Here is a 19082-nt window from a genome sequence, read left to right on the forward strand (position 1 = left end):
TGTTTATGTTTCTGGTAAGTACTTCAGCTTTTTACCTCCACTGTATATATAAGCCAAACTTCCTTTGTGAAATTAGAAATATGTACAAGAGATTATACAGAGATTATTTGTTGGCATCAAAAAGATCATACCATTCTTGAACCGTCCGATTCATTTTAATCAGATCTTTATGTTTATCTTTACGAATTGGACTTATATTCTTCGCGCTCATCGATATATTAGTCAGCCACATCCACACAAACACACACAAAAATGGCGACTATTTTGTTTTGTGCTCAGATCACCTGGAGTGATGTAACTGCTTCTGGTGACAGACAGCAGAGGACAGTGGGCTGGCTGTCAGCCAGTCTCAGGTGGAGCTGCTGCTCAGACTCTCCAACACTCACACGGGGACAGGCACAGCACAGTCATGAAGATAACCTGAAGGTAAGCCTCTGCTCTGAAAAGAGGTTCCTCTTTCCTTTATTGCATTATCAAGGCAAGAGCTGAAAGAACAAAATCCTGAGCACAGGTGAATCATGCCATTTTACAAATCTGCCTTAGAATAAGACTCTACATATTTCAGTGGTAGAGTTCATGTTATTATAAGTTTGTCTGCTAAGGATCACAGTTTGGTGCCAAAGGCAGTACCTGTGGGAAGTCATGACGGACTTTTGGCTGATTTCTGTTCCACTGGACAAAACAAGTTTAACCAGTGTAGAGAAACTCAAGCGCACCATTGTCAAAACCAACCTGGCCTCCTCCTGCTGCAAGTTCTCCATTCCAGATCTTAAGGTGAGGATGTGCATCATCTGAATGATAAAAAAAATGGTATTGTGTCTCAGCCCTAACAAAAACAAAGAGTAAGTGGCGCGAGTGTGTGTTAACTCTGTGTTTGTAGCAGTACAGGAGAGTGATGGTGTTTGATGTCTTTCTCTGATGAAGAGGTAAAGGCTCAGGTTGCTCTCTACAGTTTGAGGCAAAATTTCCATCTGAATCGTTTCACTCAACGTGATCAATGAGCATCTTGTCTTCCAGGAAATGCATTTCCGTATCATCAAGAGTTCAGACATTAAGCAGCTTTAGATGTAGTGATTGTAAATGCAGGGTCTTATGAAGTCAGATTTATTAAACGCAGGTTGCAGTAACATTAACTGTGCTGTGTGTGCCGTGACCTCAGGTGGGAGTACTGGACAGTCTGCTCAGCGTGTCAGATGATCTTTCCAAACTCGACACGCTGGCTGAAAGGTAAAAAAGCTGAATGTGCTGCTCTCAATCTGTTCCTGCTGATTAATGAATACGTTTGTCTCATTAATCATCGCATGTTTGCATTTTCATGTGCGGCTTTGTTCCTCATTAAGACCCAATGATTCTGAGCTCCTGTGCAGTCTGTGCCATGATTAATTGATGGTCAGGGGCAGCTATCGGTTAGTTTTCCCTCCTGCTTTTAAATTCACTGCTGGTGCATTTGAGCTGACACAGTGCAGACTTTAAAGAGACAGTTCACCCTAAAGTAAAATGAGTATTAAAGGTAAGAACTTAAACACAAAGAACCCCATAAATCCAACTAAAGTTAAAAATTTACTTATGCGACTGAAAAAAATAAGGAAACAAACTGGGAAAAGCAGGACATGGGCCAGAAAAACAGATTTAAATGCTAGGAAAAGTGAAAATCATAACAAAACTTTAATTATGACAGCAGATACTTTAGACTAGTTGCATTAATTAAAACTATGAAACCTATAATTCAGTACTAAGTAATTAATATCTTACTAGCGAAAACAGTAAGAATTTAATTATCAGTTTTTGTCTATTGAAAAGTAAAATCTCAAATATAAGAAATGCAGTTTGAGTTACATGGAAAACATAGAACATGGAAAAAAACAAAACAAAAAAACACAAAGAGGTGTGAATGTCAGTATTTTCAGGTGTTGAAATGTTGAATTGCACAATGAAAATGTAAGAAAGAACTTCACTAAGTAAAAAAGTAAGCATAACTTATGTTGCTGGTAAATGCAGCCATCTGCAACCCTGAAAACCCTGAGGATGGATGGATGGACAGACCCTGGTGATGTCATCCACTGAAGTCTTAATATGAAGCGTGGAGCCCAGACTTTTTTGATATCATAATTTTGCCATTTAATTAAACAGTTGCACAAGCATTGAAAGAATTTGGATGTGATTGTATGTGTATTACTGCTTGCAGTGAATTCATAACATAAATAACCCTCCTATCTGATTCAAATAATTACAGTTATGTACCAAATAAAGACTTTAAACTAGCCATTAAGCCCATCAATTGATCAGGAAAGTGTTTAGATGAGAGTTGTGGACTTTTTCCCCCATAGACGTTTATACTACCAGAAGCCTTTTGGCAGCCAGTGGACTCAGGCCTTGCTGGCCATTTGAAAGAATGCAGGTGCGAGGCACTTCCGTTTTGGCTTAATTTTCCAGACCTGGAAACTACGGCCATCTATAATAGAATCTAACAGGAACACTTCTCTGTGACGGTCTGTTTCTGACTTACTGAAGAATAGAAATATGACGTATAGGCAAGCAAGCGGGTGTCCTTGAAACACCTCAGCAAGATTTATGAAAAACTAAGCTAAGTGAGCAAAATCATTGCTAAAACCGAGCTCACTCGAGCAACTGGTACACTTGCGAAACTATATAAGAGGCTTGAAAACAGGCAACAGGCAAACCAAGGACAGAAAACAGTTACGTCACACTTGAGGAGCTCTGGACAGTGTAGAGATCTGCACAGAGACAAGTTAGGCAAGCAAGCAAGCAGAGCATCAGGGGAAGTCTTTAATGCAAAAAGATTTCTTTAGTTTTATTCCTTACTTTTTCTTCAGTCTGAGATGTTTCTACATCAGCAGTTCATTGTGCAGGAACTTTATGCAAAACATATAAACACTGTGTAATGATGGTGTTTCTCCTGTCGCCTGGTCAGTGTGATCAAAAAAACATGCCAGTGTATGAAGGAGGTGCTGGAGTCTAGTGACAAAGTGCTGGAAAATGCTTTGGCCAATGGAGGTGAGTCACACACAAACACACACGCTGAGAGTGTTAATTATCTCATAGAGAAACTGGATACAGGCCACATACACACTGCTATTAAGACTAACAGCTACTGAAAAACTCCATTAAAGGCCTGATGCTTTTACTGTAGACTAATGCTTGCAGGCTGTAGGAGAGAACAACAGCAGACCAGGCTAACCAGCATGTCTGATTACTCTCCCCCCATCAGACCACAGCAAGAACCAGAGAGCAGCCCTGTCACCCCTGAAAGCTTACCTCAAGTCTCTGAGGGGTATTTTATCTGCTCTTTGAGCTGGAGTGCAGTTCTGTGTGACTCCTATTATAAACCACATCTGTAGTATCTGCTTGATTTTTTTTTTAAAGACATACCAAACCCTAGGTGTGTTTAAAGTTGTGTCATTTGGATACACAACTTGTGTTTTTTCCTCTCTCTCTTAGTTGACTTGATGAACTTCATGATCAAGTTTCAGTGGGACAAAGCAAAATATCCTACATCTCTAACTCTCTCCAGTCTGGCAGAAATCATCAACAAGGTACAACATCATAAAAAAGTGGGGATGATAATTAATGACATAAATATGACAGCAATTTATAACTAAACTCTTGTCAAGACACAAAAAACACAGCAAAGTCACAGTTCACATGCTAACATATTTACCTGTTAGCATACCTTCATATGCAGTTTTATATGACTGGGCGATGTTATAAAATGTTTACATTAGAAGTTACTTACATATTTTATTCATAATCTTAATGAACTGACTCACTTTTCTGATATTTGAAGCATAAAAGCAGTAGTAAAATCCCAACACGAGGCTATAAATAAACCACAGCTAACAATCATCACAACAAACTCTTACATTTTCATATTTTCAAGCCAGAGTTACACTAGATATTGAACAACTCTTTACACAGTGTGTCACAGAAATCCTACTAATGGCAGAGTAAACTAGATTGTACTACTAGATTGTAATTTCACTACATTCAGTTACATTTAAAATGAATAAAGTAGTGCTGTCAGCTAACACATTAACGAGCTAACCACACTAATGCGTTGACGCCATGCAGCCCCACGCACGGGGCAATATGCGCTAACTCGCTAACGGAGACTTGCCATGTTAATGGGGTTATGGCGTTAACGTCATTTTAACGAGATTAACGCTGACATCAGTAGAATAAAGATAAACTTGCAGGTTACATTGTCTTAAAATTGTTTCTGTATTTAGTAAACGCATTACATATTTGATGTGTGTGCTGTTAAAGCTAAATACTACGAGGGAGAAAAAATACTCCTAAAATTGAAAGTGAGCACTACTTTTACAGCTTCTCCTGTTTAAGCTCTGTCCACCAGAACAAGTCACTGCTGATTTTTGACATCACACTTAATTCAGACTTTGTTCCTCCACTTCAAAGTCCTCTGTTTTTAACCATTTCCAACACTTTATTCTAATTATAAACTCTGAAAAGACGTTTGGCAAAAACCAAAGCTTTTCCAAAGGCTGAAAACAAATTCTGAAGCAGCTACATGATTCTAGTTCCCTCTCAGATGGTAGAAACATGTTGCCTACCCAAGTTTTAACACCTGCATGTGTTTCAGGAAGTTTCGCAGGTGGAGGCAGAGTTAAAATCACGTTCTGCAGCGTACAACAGTGTGAAAGCGAGCTTGCAAAACCTCGAGCACAAACTAGAGTGAGAAACATTAGTTATATTAAATAGAAATAAATCCCTACATTATCTATAGATATGCATGTTTACATATCTACATACTAAAGTGGAATTTCTGTCTCTGCAGTGGCAATTTACAAACTTGCAGTCTGAATGATGTCGTGAGGAAAGAAGACCTGGTGGTCTCAGAGTACCTCACCACTCTGCTGGTAGTGGTGGCCCGGTCAGTGACACAACATGACTATGTTTTTCTGGGATAGTCTTAATATTAAAATGTTTGTTTCTGCATATTTTCTGGTCACAGAGGGAGCTACTCGCAATGGGAGAGGAGTTACGAGTCGTTGTCAAAATTTGTGGTTCCGCGGTCGAGCAGGTGAGCTGTCTTTATGCACTCTTGGCCATGAGACAAACAATTCTACTCGATCCAAGTACAAGTGCACCGGTAGCTGCTCTCAGCATCCAAAAGGTCAGGCTAAGTAACCGCAGGTGTTTCATTACCGGCAGAAAGTAAGAGTCTTTTGGCCTGGATCTGCAGCAGCGAAAAGAAAATGTCTTTTTTGACAAGTAAAATGTTAAAGTTGACATGAAAAAAATAACTTTGTCATAGCTGACGTGCAGGAAATAATCCAATTTCTATAAAAAAAATAATTTCATCCAAAACAGGAAGGGGAAATTGTGAGGGTCATACCAAGTGACACAATACCAATGACAAAAATTGTATATGCATAAATAAATCGCAAGTTAATGTTTCAACTCAATGTAGGGTGTCTTCCTATCACTTGTGCTCATGTTTGTTAAAATTGTTACCAACATAGGACAATCTTGCCAGGAAGAGCCACTGGGGGGGCCAGCAAATTTTGGGAGGTGGCCAGTGCCCCCTTTGCCCCCCTTGGAGGCACCCCTGATCCAAGAAATCTACTTATCACTTGTAAGACACTCTTTTGTCAGTATAAGGCCTAGACAGCTAAATTGATAATTGTTTAACTTCTAGAAAATAACACTCCACATTCCATCTTAGTTTTTGTAACATTCATACACTTACTGGCCACTATATTAGGTACAACTTGTTGTACTGGTGTAGATTCAGCAAAATGCTGGAAACATTTCTCAGAGATTTTGGTCCATATTGACAGGACAGCATCACGCACATGCGTCAGATTTGTCAGCTAACATCCATGATGCAAAACCTCATTCCACTGCATCCCAAAGGTGCTCTATTTGATTGAGATCTGGTGACTGTGGAGGCCATTTGAGTACAGTGAACTCACTGTCATGCAAGCATTGGAAGCAGCCATCAGCAGATGGGTACACTGTGGTCATAAAGCAATGGACATGGTCAGCAACAGGTGTTCAGATGATACTCAGTTAGTTTGCCAAGATAATATCCCCCACACCATTACACCACCACCACAAGCCTGATGACAATGCAAGATGGATCCATGCTTTCATGTTGTTTATGCCAAATTCTGACCCTACTACTTGGTTTACCTAACAAAGTGGCCGATGAGTGTTTTTCTTACAGTGAACCTGATTTTGCCCATGTAAATCCTATCAACCTGCTATTACATTGTGATCAGTCTGTTAAGGACTCATGACAAATTCCATATAATTCAATTCAGCGTTATTAATATAGCGCCAACAGTTGCTTCAAGGCGCTTTGTATTGGCTTAATAAACACAGACTTGAAATGAACCTGCAGCAATAAGTTCAAATGCAAGTAAACACTACTTGACTTACTCCTTGTTGTCTTTTACCTTGTTGCTACATCTTTTCTATTGTTGTCTTATGTGACTGTCAGGAAGCTGTATGAGAACGGAGAGGGGGGAGTCTTCTCAGTGACACTTTTCAAAAGAGCTGTGTGTGAATTCAAAGCCAAAGCCCAGGAAAGCAAGTAAGCAGGATGGTGTGACAGAAAACACCCAATATAGTCAAATCTGTGTTGTCTGTTTGAATTACCAAAGTGTAGCCTCTGGTCCACACAGGTTCTTTGTGCGGGACTACAGCTTTGATCTGGAGGAGCAGAAACAGCGGGAGATTATGCAGCTTAGTTTTCACAAAAAGGAGCAATATGTGAGTCAAACATTACACACACTCTCTGAAGGTTTTTTTTTTTTATGTTTTATTAATGCGCTTCTCTCTTTCACAGGGAATCTTTGTACGCTGGCTGAAGGTGAATTTCAGTGAAGTGTTTGTTGCCTGGATTCACTTGAAAGCATTGCGGGTGTTTGTGGAATCAGTCCTGAGGTCGGCACCTGATGACAGTGATGATTTTTTTTTCGTGAAGAAGGCTCGCGATTGATTCATGTGATGATATTGCCTTTCAGGTATGGGTTACCTGTGAATTATCAGGCTCTTCTACTGCAGACTGACAGGAAGCACTCGAAGAAACTCAAAGAAGAACTCGCTTCACTGTTTGTGCATCTGGACCCCACCGCCAGCATTACTGATGTAAGAAGCCATAGTGTTATAATGTTGTCATTATAGTAATGTAAAGCACAGACATACAGAAGATGGATGCACCAACATTAGTTGGAAAAGCCACAAATTGAGGGATTTAACTGACAACATCTTGTTTGTTGAAGCTGGGAGGGACCATATATGGATGAAAGCATGAAGTTGTCATCTAATGCTGGCCTCGTCAGTTGTGTGCTACATAGATTTATCACACAGACACAGATATCTGAAAATTAGTGGAAGGAATGATCTGGGCCATTTTGTACGGTATTCATTGTGTTGTCTTTTGCAAACATACCCATGATACTTTCCTTAGTAAAAGATGAAATGTCCACCTTAATGTTGTTCTTTAAAAAAAACTGTTAACACTAATGGGAAACATGGTGTATCCAAGTGAAGCTTTTGTGTGACTCAGTAAATCAAACAGAGCCTCAAAATTATGAGTTTGGGTAGAGTTAGGCAGCAAGGTGGCTCACAACAACTGTGGCCAGGTTAAATCAGCTTATCAAATAGATACGTAGGAGAATCTGATCTGCACTGTGTTACAGATGAGCTCATTTGCTGGGAGTGCTCGACTTGATGGCCTGCCTGAACTGATCCTGATAAACTAAAAATGAGCTTTTTGCAGGTAGACATTATTTAAAAATTTCAAACCTTATTTTTTTCAACAATATGCAATCTCATAACAGTTGAATTATTTGCTATTTAATTTGATTGGAAACTTGCTGTAGTTTACTTTTTAAATAAGAGTGTTTCTACAAAAGTAGCACAGACAGAAGTATGAGATTTCATTTTTGAACAGTGGAACATTCGTAGTGTACTCTTGGACCCCTTTTAACTGTTGTAACAGCTTTTACTTCTCTGGGTTTGACTGTAAGCACTTTCCTCAATGTGCACAGTTATTTTGCTGCTTGGTGATGTAAAATGTAAATTTTTACCTGAACCTTTTCATGTAGCCTGTTTTTTTTTGTTTTTTTTAGGTTAAAAATATTAAACATTTTGAAATCAAGACTCAAGCAACAACAAATAACTTAAAGCTAAATGTTTTCACAAATTAATTGTGCATGATGTGCATCTGCTGCAGGCAGGATTTGGATGCAAATGCAGAAACACAGGAGACAGGAATAAAGTCAAACACAGGTTTAATGCTGCACTCATACAAAATAGAAAATAAAAGCTGGACAGGAATGAGAAATCCAATAACTAGTGAAACAGAGCAGGGCCACACACAGAACCATGAGGGAGAACAAAACGAAGACCCCACACAAATTGAAGGAATATGGATACAAGGTGATTAATGCAAACAAGAGACACCTGGGAGGACAGCTGAACCCAACTGAGGCAACGAGACAAGGGATGTGAAACTTAATACAAAGCACTAGAGACAAATAAGTAATAAAATAAAACAGGAAGTAACTAAACACGGGAACAAACTAAGAAATAAACTGAAGATATTTAACAACAGCAGAACCCAAATGACCAAAAAACGGCAAAAGACCCAAGAACATGACAGAATTATTGCAAATAGTTTATTGGGTAAAATTGTATCGTTATATAAGACCAGTGACAGACCAACAAGTGAAGTGCTTTCCCAGATTGTTGATGTCTGAGTGAGGAAGAACCTGTCAGCAGTCAGCAGGAAATAACATATCTCTCAGTCAAGTTCACTCGTGACCTTCGAGACAACAGAGAGAAAAAGGAAATAATAAAAACATACAAACTCAAGCTGAATTTAGTGAAACACTGCTGCTGGTTCAGTGTGTGCGTGACTGTTTTCTGTGTCTGATCTGCAAACAGGTGAGCTGTGACATCCCAGGACTCTGTCAGCAGGAGTACTTCTCCTACATCTGCTTTCATATCAGCACCAACGTGTTGGACATCAGCTAGCTGTCAACAGCAAGACTGAAAGAGCAAGCACCCACAAGCTGTGGTTTGTTCCCATTCAGTCACTCACAGCCAGAAACATAAAGACCCCGATGGCTAAAATAAAACCGGAGAATATAAATATATTGTTTTCAACATTTCCCTTAAAGGAGAAAGATGTAAGGTGTAAATACAGGAAGGTGTAAATAATCCTTGGGTTGTCTTCACCACAAAGCAAGCTGCACGTGTCCTGTGTTTGTCATGTGCTGCACATGGAATTGTGGAAAACCTTAAAATATGTGTAATATCAGAGGGATTTTTTTTTCAGGGATTCATTTTAAAACTATATGTACTGTAAATATTAATGTCGGTTTCAAACATTTTAGGTGAGCACATTATTTCTAGAAATCTTACAGCTTGCACAAATAAAATGGATTTCTTCATTCACCATTGCCTGTTATTCTGCAAGACAGCCTAGTACATTTAGAAATGCATTATCCAGAGAATGGATTCATGAATCTGTATCAAAACATCACTTGTGACCCAATTTAGATCAGAATGTTCATGTGTTGCAAGTCTCAAAATCTTAAAGTGGGGCCGTTCTGCTCATTTTCAACTCCATAGTGTTTTTCTGGATTCTGGAGATTATGTATCGGAATTTCAGGAGCGGGACCACGCCTCCAAACACGCTCCTTCCGGTTGTCATCTATATATCCGGTTGTTCAGTGATGACGCGACGAATCCTACTTCCGGGTCTAAAGTAGTCTGCGTTTAATATGGCATTTGTGTTGTTAACATGTTTAATGTTATGTATTTTCTTCTATTTGATCTCAAAAAGCTCCTAAAACAGTCAGTGATCACTGTTGACCTCCCTCGGCTTTTATTACCGCTAATCATTTATTTAAGCTCAGTTTTTAAAACCTTAGGATGTAACTACAGCCCAGCCCATGCAGCAGTATATGAATGACTAACCTCGTATTGTGGATGGATTATCTCAGTTGTTCTCCTGGCTGAAGTTTGGTCCTTTTACAGCATCCTGCCATGCGATTACATTTGTTCCTGACCACCGAGAACACTCACGGTAACTTTTATCGAGTGGGGAAAAAGTTAGCTTGTTTATATTATGCTAACATAGCTGTGTCGCTAGCGGTCACGTAGCACATCATTATATACCAGCTAGCCAAACTTCAGTAACCCTACAAACGTCACTGCTGTTTAGCTTTCTGTCTTCATTTATGTTGGAAGTGATAGCAGAGCTGTACGTTTTAATTTGTTTCCAAAACCCCGCAGTCAGGACATGCTATATTGTATTTAGATAGAAGCTAGCGAGCTATCTCCCTGCTAACTTCTAACTCCGTTAAATGTCATAAATTCCGTTTTCATGGATGCCTGGATGTTAAACTCAATTGTTACACCTGGCAGAGCAGAACGCTGATCATTTTATTAAAGATGAAGACTTTAGACAGTTTTTCAACTCTCAGTAATGCCATAGTGATCGTTTGATATATGGACCTGCAGCGGAGTTTAGACCCAGACACGGCTAGTGACGTCAGACTGAACAACCGGATAGGTTCCCCCCAGTTCAGCAAACTGTTCATTGTCGTTTACGTGCAAACAGGGTCCATTCTTGGCGAATACCTTTAAAAACAGCTCATCTCTTAGGAGTAATGTAATTTTACGTTAATAACTACTCAAGCTCGGCATCCATCGCTTTTCCTCCGGCGGCGCTTCCAAAAAACCGAATGCTGAGGACCTTCTAGCAGTTTTCTCGCCACCCTACATACGGTCTGCTACATCCATCCATCCAGTCGGTTTATCTCCGCTAAATCCAGTCATGAAGTAACTCCGGCCGCCCGCCACTTCAGCGAAAACCAGCGAAGTCGCCCGCCAGCAGAACTCACAGCTCCTCTCATGTTGCTCCGAAACGGGTCACAGGCCGGGCGAGTTAGCCACCAGCGCCGAATCCACGCTTCCAAACAAATCGCAGCTCCAACAGCTCCACCCACCCGCCAGCGCCAGGTAGCAGGGGGAAGCTCAGCTCTGTTCTCATTCCCACTAACACCATTTAATGCAAGCTGGAAATCTGTCGCTAGCGCCATACTCTCAACTGTTCTCCATCGTCGTGATGTTTCCATCCCTCCTTTTGCTAAATGCTCATCCAAGTTGGCACTGGGTTGCCCAGTTCTTCCCTGTCCGCCATTCGCAAACGCAGCAGCAAGCTCCCTACCACTTAATTGCCAGTTTCTCAGGAAAGAACACACACACACACACACACACACACACACATACACACACACACACACACACACACACTCCGCAGCAAACGTGGCCAACGAGTTGCCAGGTTTGCAGCCACTCATCCCTCCTCTGCTAAACTTTGCAGCAAACCTTGGCACCGAGTTGCCAGGTTCCCAAACTCTCATCTGCTGAACTCTGCAGCAAATGTTGGCACCGAGTTGCCAGGTTCTCGGCCACTCATCCCTCCTCTGCTACAGGTTCTCGGCCACTCATCCCTCCTCTGCTACAGGTTCTCGGCTACTCATCCCTCCGCTGCTACAGGTTCTCGGCCACTCAACCCTCTTCTGCTAAACTCTGCAGCAAACATCGCACTGGGTTGCCAGCCTCTCAGCCGCTCATCCCTCCTCCACAAAATTCTGCAACAAACCTGGCACAGAGTTGCCAGGTTCCCAACCTAAACTCTGCAGCAAACGTCAGCACTGAGTGGCCAGGTTCCCAACCTCTCATCTGCAAAACTCTGCAACAAACCTTGGCACCGGGTTGCCAGGTTCTCAGCCACCCATCCATCCTTCGCAAATTTCTGCACCGGGTTGCCAAGTTCCTTTCTCCTTCGTTCGCAAAAGCAGCAGCAAGCTTTTCGACCATCGGGTTGCCAGTTTCTCAGCATAGTTAAGGGGGGAAAAAAGGGCACAGAGTTGCCAGTACTCCTTCCCTCCGTAGCAAATGCAGCATGCTTCGGGCACAGAGTTTCAAGGTTCACTGCCTCTTCCCTCCTCGGCTAAACTCCATAGCAAATGTCGGCACCGGGTTGCCAGGTTCCTTTATCCCTCATTCGCGAAAGCAGCAGCAGCTTTTCTACCATCGGATTGGCAGTTGTCTGCATAGACAAATAAATAAAAAGGCACCAGGTTGCCAGGTTTTTCTTCATCCCCCATTTGCATGCAGCATCTAGCTTCCCTACTACCGAACTGCCAGTTTCTCCGCTTCTATCATTGCAAGCAGCAGCAAACCCTTCTAGCACAGTGGTGTTAGGTTCTTGCTATATCTGCCATGTGCAAACCGCAGTGACAAGCTTCTTACCCCTGAGTTGCCAGTTCCTGTCCATCCATCATGGCTAGAGAATCCTTCAAGCTGGTTCCTTCTATATCCATCATTCGTAATCACAGCAGCAATCTTCTTCCACCACGTTGCCAGTTTCTCTGCATCCGTTATTGCAAAGCAGTAGTAAACCCTTCTGGCACCGAGATGCCAGGTTCTCTCTTTATCCCTCATTCGCAAATGCAGCAGCATGCTTTCTGCACCGCAATGCCAGTTTCGCTGCCATCTTTCCTGCCTTAGCAAAGGAAAGGTGAACCTTCGTGGTACCGAGATGCCAGGTTCTGTCCTCTATTGCTCCTTTTAAGACATCCAAACTGCGTCGTGCACATAATTCTTCATGGCGTCCCTTCATTTCTCATGTGCTTTCACTAGCATCATCAGGCATTCACCCTCGACACAATCATTCGAGACTGCTCTCTAAGTCGACTCACAGTTCTGACTGCGTCTGAACGGCTTATCATCTCCCACGAAGTCCAGTGGACTCGCACTCTGCTCTCGGACGATTTTGGGGGTTATTATTATACGGATTATTTTCCTCTAATCAGTCTTTCATATGGGCTCAAAATGTGGTCATAAATATTTTGTACTTGTAAAAAAGATTTGTATGTGTAAAAAAGATTTGTGTGTGCGTAAAAAAGATTTGTATGTGTAAAAAATATTTGTATGTGTAAAAAGAATTTGTGTGTGCGTAAAAAAGATTTGTGTGTGCGTAAAAAAGATTTGTGTGTGGACTTAGAAAAAAAACCCCTGCAAGTTACAAGTACGGATTTTTGACCCTATTTTTCTTCCCTTCATCTGATTGGTCAATGTCATGTCAATCACAAATGTAACAATCCAATCAGAGAACAGATGGGTTTGGCTGTCGAGGGGCGCTTTTTTTGAACTGCAGGTCTTTGAAGGGAATAAATGCCCTTTTACATGCCAACCCAGCGTTTTCCTTCATCACCACGAAGGAAAACAGTCTGTGGTCGTCCCAGTTTGGTGATTTTTATGTCACAGGTCTATGTGTTTAATACAGGGACTTCCACAGCCTTTTCAACAGCGCTGCGGACCGCGGGGTGGGGGCGGGCAGTGTTTTGGAAATGACAGTCTTTATTACAAAGCTTTCTTCGTTATGAATTAGCATACATGTTTTTATTGAACATTTGAAGAACTAGCAAAAAAACCAAACTCTTGTAGAGGACATAAAGTCAGAGATAAAAACGACAAGGAGCAGGTGCATCTAGTACAGGTAGAGCTGCTGCAAAAACCCACAGAGCCCAGCAGCCAGCGCAACAAATTCTGGATCCTTTGCTTTTAGTTAGCAGTTAGCATTAGCAGCACATCCTGCGTCCGATGTGAAAGGACTTTTATGCTGTGCACTGTGACTCACAGCAATGGTCCTGGGTCAGCCCTGACTTTTTTTTAAACTAATCCTAAAGCAATAATGTTATTTCTAACCACTGATATACCACAACCTTTTCCTTTCAACAGCTACTGAAAGTTAGGGGACCTAGCTGCTATCGGATATTTATATAGCGATCCTCCAGCTTCAAACGGTATCACCCTTCAAGGACCTGCAGTTCAAAAAAGCGCCCCTCCGACAGCCAAACCCATCTGTTCTCTGATTGGATTGTTAAATTTGTGATTGACATGACATTGACCAATCAGATGAAGGGAAGAAAAATAGGGTCAAAAATCCGTACTTGTAACTTGCAGGGTTTTTTTTTCTAAGTCCACACACAAATCTTTTTTACACATACAAATCTTTTTTACACATACAAATCTTTTTTACACACACACAAATCTTTTTTACACATACACAAATTCTTTTTACACATACAAATCTTTTTTACGCACACACAAATCTTTTTTACACATACAAATCTTTTTTACAAGTACAAAATATTTATGACCACATTTTGAGCCCATACTTTCAATTCATTAACTCTTCCCGAGCTGGTGCTGTCACTTCTGTTAATTCAGAAATCAGCTCAGTCGTTATTGCTAACTTATCTGAAGTAATTAACCAGCTAAGCACCCCGGTGCTGTATAAATAAGTCGAATCGAAAAATCAAATTATTCCGCTGACGTCTTCGACCTTCGTATCGCACAGTTGTTACTGCTTCTAGGGGGTGCCTTCTTTGGGGATCTGCCAGGCCCAGGAGCCGTCGCCAGTCCCCTTCAAGGCCTTCCCCAAACCGCAGCTCAATTCATGTCCAAGCATTCACCTTTACCTACTAAAACGCTGTCAAACCTAAAATGACGACGTGGGCCCAGCTAGTGAAATAAAGTACTTTTGCATGATTCACAGTTCACACCTATGCTATATCAGGCCTTGGTGCAGCTTCTTAGATCCTCCCCCCTTTACAACTCCCCCTTTTTAAACCATCTTTTTTCTCACTCGTTGCCTTTCATAAATAGAAACTTTGAGAGCAGGTGAGTGAGGCTGCTGTGTTCAGAGCCAGATCTGTGTGCCTGAAATGACCATATTTGGAATTTCCCCTCAATGATATCACACAAATACAAGGGTGAGAAAAGAGCTCCTTTTGCCATTCACTATGAATATCCACTACTGGAACTGTACATGTATCTAAAAACAATAAAGAAAAGCAAAACAGGTTCACTTTGAAAGTAGTCACCATGTTGTAACAACCCACGGGCAGGGATAGCTCAGTAGGTAGAGCGGTCAATATTCAGAGTAAAATTTCTAATCAGTTTTTTTTTTAATTAGCCAGTATATTTTTTATAGTCTGTACAATCACCAGGTGGTGTTGCCAATTAAAGCAGTACTGACATTTTTGCAATAACAACATGCAGCGTGTGGAAAAACACTACCGTAATTCGGTTTTCTTAGGCTTTAAGGTGGGCTGTGATCAAGTGCTTAACAGACATCTGCAGCCAACTCTGCTCAACAGCTGGAGACCAGTGGTGCATTTTCCAATACTATCATTCGGTTTAGTATGTTGATTGATTTTGTATGGTTTACTAAGATTTCATATGCCCCAGTAGCAAAAATGTGAAATGCAATATGCCAGCAATTGCTAAGATGCCAAGATATCCTAATGCATCTGGTTGCATTTAGCAGTATGCACGCCCACAAGTTTTTCCTCTGATATAAATAATATCTGATCCATGTGTTGCCTATTACAAGATTACGTTTGGGGACTCAGTATCGTCTGTGATGCAGAAGGTAAATTTTGTGCTGCAACAGGTATGAGAAGGTAAACATTCACAGTGTGGATTAAATATGAAGTTTGTCATAATTGTAAGCATACTACAGCAGCATGCACCTCTGCAGTAGTGATAATAAAGAGGACCTTTGCATGTATTTAATGTGTTAATAAGAAGAAAAAAATATTATCTAAACATGTTGCTAACTGGATGAAAATACTCTTTGTACCACTAGTAGTATATAGCAGTACTAGTTTACTTCAGGGGTTCCTAACATGAGCTCACAAGGGTCACAAGCTGCATTTCAGGTTTTGTAAGATGATTAACAGCACACCAAAGAAGAAAATATAGTTTTGTCAAATGCTTACTTTTTTTTTAACTGTTGAACTTATGACTAATTCTTGTTTGGCCTTGGATTCTTATATGGTGTTTTATGTGGACCAGTGTGAAGCTTGAGTCAGATTACACCAAAGAAAAATCTGCAATGAGAAAATATAGAAAGCCAAAAGCACTGCACAGTTGGAGGGAATAAAAACTCCAATAAACTAACCAAATAAACTAAACACAGGAAAGATTGTAAAGGGAGAAAGATTAGATGACATCCTTACTGAAAGAGAACACACAGTCTATATGTATACGTACACGCCAGGAAGTGGGATAATAAGGTGTGGGTAAACTCAACTGAAACAATATCAAGGATGAAAAAAGAACAGTGAAGAGAAGTAAAAATACAAAACACCACACAAGGAGCTAAAATTTGAAATAGAGAAGTCTCCTGCTTTTGGTTTACACCTGTAAAAGGAAAACACTCATGAGCACAGGGAAGGTAAAACCTATACACAACAACAGAAACCAAGAATCACCTGCAGGCACCGCAATAACCTCAGCTCATGTTGGCACCTTGTAATCAGAGTAAGGACTTACCAGCTTCTGAAACTGAGATTTGGAGTTTACGTGCACAGTGTAACTTATACTAAGGAAAAGGAAAAAACTCAACCGCAAAGTTACTCCAATGGATACGAGTCCACTAGCAGACCTCACCTATGGAAGATACTGTTTTTTGTTATTGATTAATTAATTGATCAGTTTTTGCAGTCAATCACAAAGACAAAAACATTAGGATCATGAAAAAATATAGCTAGTGCTTCCTTAAAGTAGCATAAATTGTAAATAGTCAAGTGAAAGTGATACAAAAAAATAATAATTGCGTTTAAATGAAATACTTGAGTAAATGTATTCAGTTACTTTCTACAGTTGAATTGTTATTCAGTACATGGTCACCAGAGAGTGCACTGTCTCTGCTGTGTGCATGAACCATTTTATCTGATGTCTGATATAAATAATATCTGATCCACATGTTTCCTGCTGTAAGATTACCTTTGGAGACAGTACAGGAGCTGATTGGTGGATTAATTCCATTCTATGATGCACAGTGTGGAAATGTTAAATTTAGAAAAGTATCAAGTGAAGAATAAGGATATAAAGCCATTCTGCACAGTTTGTGTGTTTAATAGTTAATTGTGTTGTTTAATTGTTTCTGAGCTTTATTTAGGGCCAAAAGCTTTACTGAATTACTGCAGTGATAAAAGGGAGGCCTGCGATAGAGATGATAGGTGTTGAGGCTGTTCTCTCTTAGTCCGTGTGTGTGAAAAAAAGAGAGCGAGGGAGAGAGAGAGAGAGCGTTAGAAAAAGCTGGCTGCTCTAACTCTGCCATTCAGTGCGCCAAGCAGTCTGGAAGAGAAGCATTTTACGCGCAAGCCATCATGGGCATTAACTCCGGTTAGTAAGCTTCATTTTTGCATTTTAGGATCAACAAGTATTGATCAGTTGATAAAATGTGGACAATTCCGAAGCCAAACTACAGAGCTGGTTTGTGCGCCGAAGGGGAGATTGCTGTGAACATCGGCGGAGTCAGAGTGGTGCTTTTCGGGGATGTTTTGAACCGCTACCCGGAGAGCAGACTGGCTGAGTTGGTGAACTGCTCAACTCAGAATTCCGAACTTATCTCGACACTTTGCGATGACTTCGATCCGGGCAGAAAGGAGTTTTACTTTGATCGAGATCCCGACGCGTTCAAGTGCATCATCGACGTTTATTACTTTGATGAAATCCACATCAAACGCGGCATTTGCCCCATCTGCTTCATCAAAGAGATGGAGTTTTGGAAAATAGACCAAAATGTTTTAGATGAATGCTGTAAAAGTTACTTAAGTGAGAAGGAGGAAGAGCTGAAAGAAATTGCAAACAAAGTTAAAGTCATTTTGGAGGATATGGAGGTGGATCAGTGCATCACGCGCACCCAGCGTTGCCAGAGGTTCCTTTGGAGGCTGATGGAGAAGCCGGATTCCTCTTTGCCGGCGCGCATCATCGCTATCGCATCCTTCCTTTTCATCTTGGTCTCGGCAGTGGTGATGTGTGTGGGGACCATCCCGGAGCTCCAGGTGATGGACGCTGAAGGGAAACTGGTGGAGCATCCGACTCTGGAGGCGATCGAGACGGTGTGCATGTTGTGGTTCACCACGGAATTCTTTCTGCGCCTTGCCTCGTCACCAAACAAGCTGCGCTTTGCGCTCTCCATCATGAACATCATAGACTTTATGGCCATCATGCCTTTCTACGTGGTCCTGGCCCTGACTTACCTCGGCACCACATCCATCATGGAGCTGGCAAACGTACAGCAAGCTGTCCAGGCCCTCCGCATCATGCGCATCGCGCGTATTTTCAAGTTGGCGCGCCACTCCTCTGGACTGCAAACTCTGACTTACGCGCTGAAGAACAGCCTCAAAGAGCTGGGGCTGCTGCTTATGTATATGGGCGTGGGCATCTTCGTGTTCTCAGCGCTGGCCTACACTATGGAGCAAAGCCACCCGGAGACTTTATTCCGGAGCATCCCGCAATCTTTTTGGTGGGCCATCATCACAATGACCACAGTGGGCTATGGCGATATCTACCCCAAAACCACTCTGGGCAAGTGCAACGCAGCCGTGAGCTTTCTGTGCGGGGTGATAGCCATCGCGCTGCCCATCCACCCCATCATTAACAACTTTGTCATCTTCTACAACAAGCAGAAAGTTCTGGAGACAGCGGCGAAGCATGAAGTGGAGCTGATGGAGCTAAAGTCCGGCAAGGAGACGCGCAGGAGAAATAGCTATTAGGAGAAAGGAAAACTCTGAGAAGAAAAAAGAAACAAAGACTGAAGCAGGAATTTATTAACTGAGGTGTGACCGAAACAAAAGATTAAAGAAAAAAATAATTAATTCGTTATATTTAGTAAATATATCAAAGGCCCCCAGATAATTCTTTTTTATGAACTCAACGCCTATACAGAGTAACATAATTGTCTTTAGTCCTCTGTCGCTTTGTTTGGGCCATTTTCAATGTGTTGCTTTTGCTTGTGGCCCGTTTATCTCCTTTTGTCATTGTGAAGATTGTTGTCACAGAATTAAAGCTTCTGCATGTGAAAAAATATTGTGCATGTCCTCAGAAAATCATTACATCAATATGAATGAGAATAAAGGCAAATCAGTTCGTCATACACTCAGTTTAGTTAAATACCAGCATGACAAACAATTAGATTAGTCTTTGTCTCT

At 41.3% G+C, this 19082-nt stretch overlaps 2 protein-coding genes across 2 annotated transcripts; both read left to right on the forward strand.

The window, feature by feature from the left end:
* The first annotated feature begins 283 nt into the window (after window positions 1–283).
* Window positions 284–9538, forward strand: atp6v1c2 (ATPase H+ transporting V1 subunit C2). The gene is made up of 13 exons (XM_026152179.2): window positions 284–774; window positions 1160–1227; window positions 2933–3015; window positions 3230–3292; window positions 3460–3554; window positions 4619–4710; window positions 4814–4909; window positions 4991–5059; window positions 6485–6577; window positions 6669–6756; window positions 6833–6930; window positions 7011–7134; window positions 8938–9538. The coding sequence occupies exons 1-13, from the start codon at window positions 643–645 to the stop codon at window positions 9025–9027; spliced, it is 1191 nt and encodes a 396-aa protein (XP_026007964.1). The 5' UTR covers window positions 284–642; the 3' UTR covers window positions 9028–9538.
* Window positions 9539–17192: 7654 nt separating this feature from the next.
* kcnf1b (potassium voltage-gated channel, subfamily F, member 1b) lies at window positions 17193–18958 on the forward strand. The gene has a single exon (XM_026152329.2). It carries the CDS (start codon window positions 17328–17330, stop codon window positions 18645–18647), a length of 1320 nt encoding a protein of 439 aa, XP_026008114.1. The 5' UTR covers window positions 17193–17327; the 3' UTR covers window positions 18648–18958.
* Window positions 18959–19082: the final 124 nt, after the last annotated feature.

Source organism: Astatotilapia calliptera, chromosome 19 (assembly GCF_964374335.1).
Source record: "Astatotilapia calliptera chromosome 19, fAstCal68.1, whole genome shotgun sequence".
Lineage (NCBI taxonomy): Eukaryota > Metazoa > Chordata > Actinopteri > Cichliformes > Cichlidae > Astatotilapia > Astatotilapia calliptera.

Bases quoted from the DNA above. Each gene is read 5' to 3' on its own strand.
- kcnf1b (XM_026152329.2), top strand. From the start codon at position 17,328: ATGTGGACAATTCCGAAGCCAAACTACAGAGCTGGTTTGTGCGCCGAA.
- atp6v1c2 (XM_026152179.2), top strand. From the start codon at position 643: ATGACGGACTTTTGGCTGATTTCTGTTCCACTGGACAAAACAAGTTTA. The intron at 1,228-2,932 runs GTAAAAAAGCTG...TCGCCTGGTCAG, and splicing joins CTCGACACGCTGGCTGAAAG to TGTGATCAAAAAAACATGCC. The intron at 7,135-8,937 runs GTAAGAAGCCAT...ATCTGCAAACAG, and splicing joins CCACCGCCAGCATTACTGAT to GTGAGCTGTGACATCCCAGG.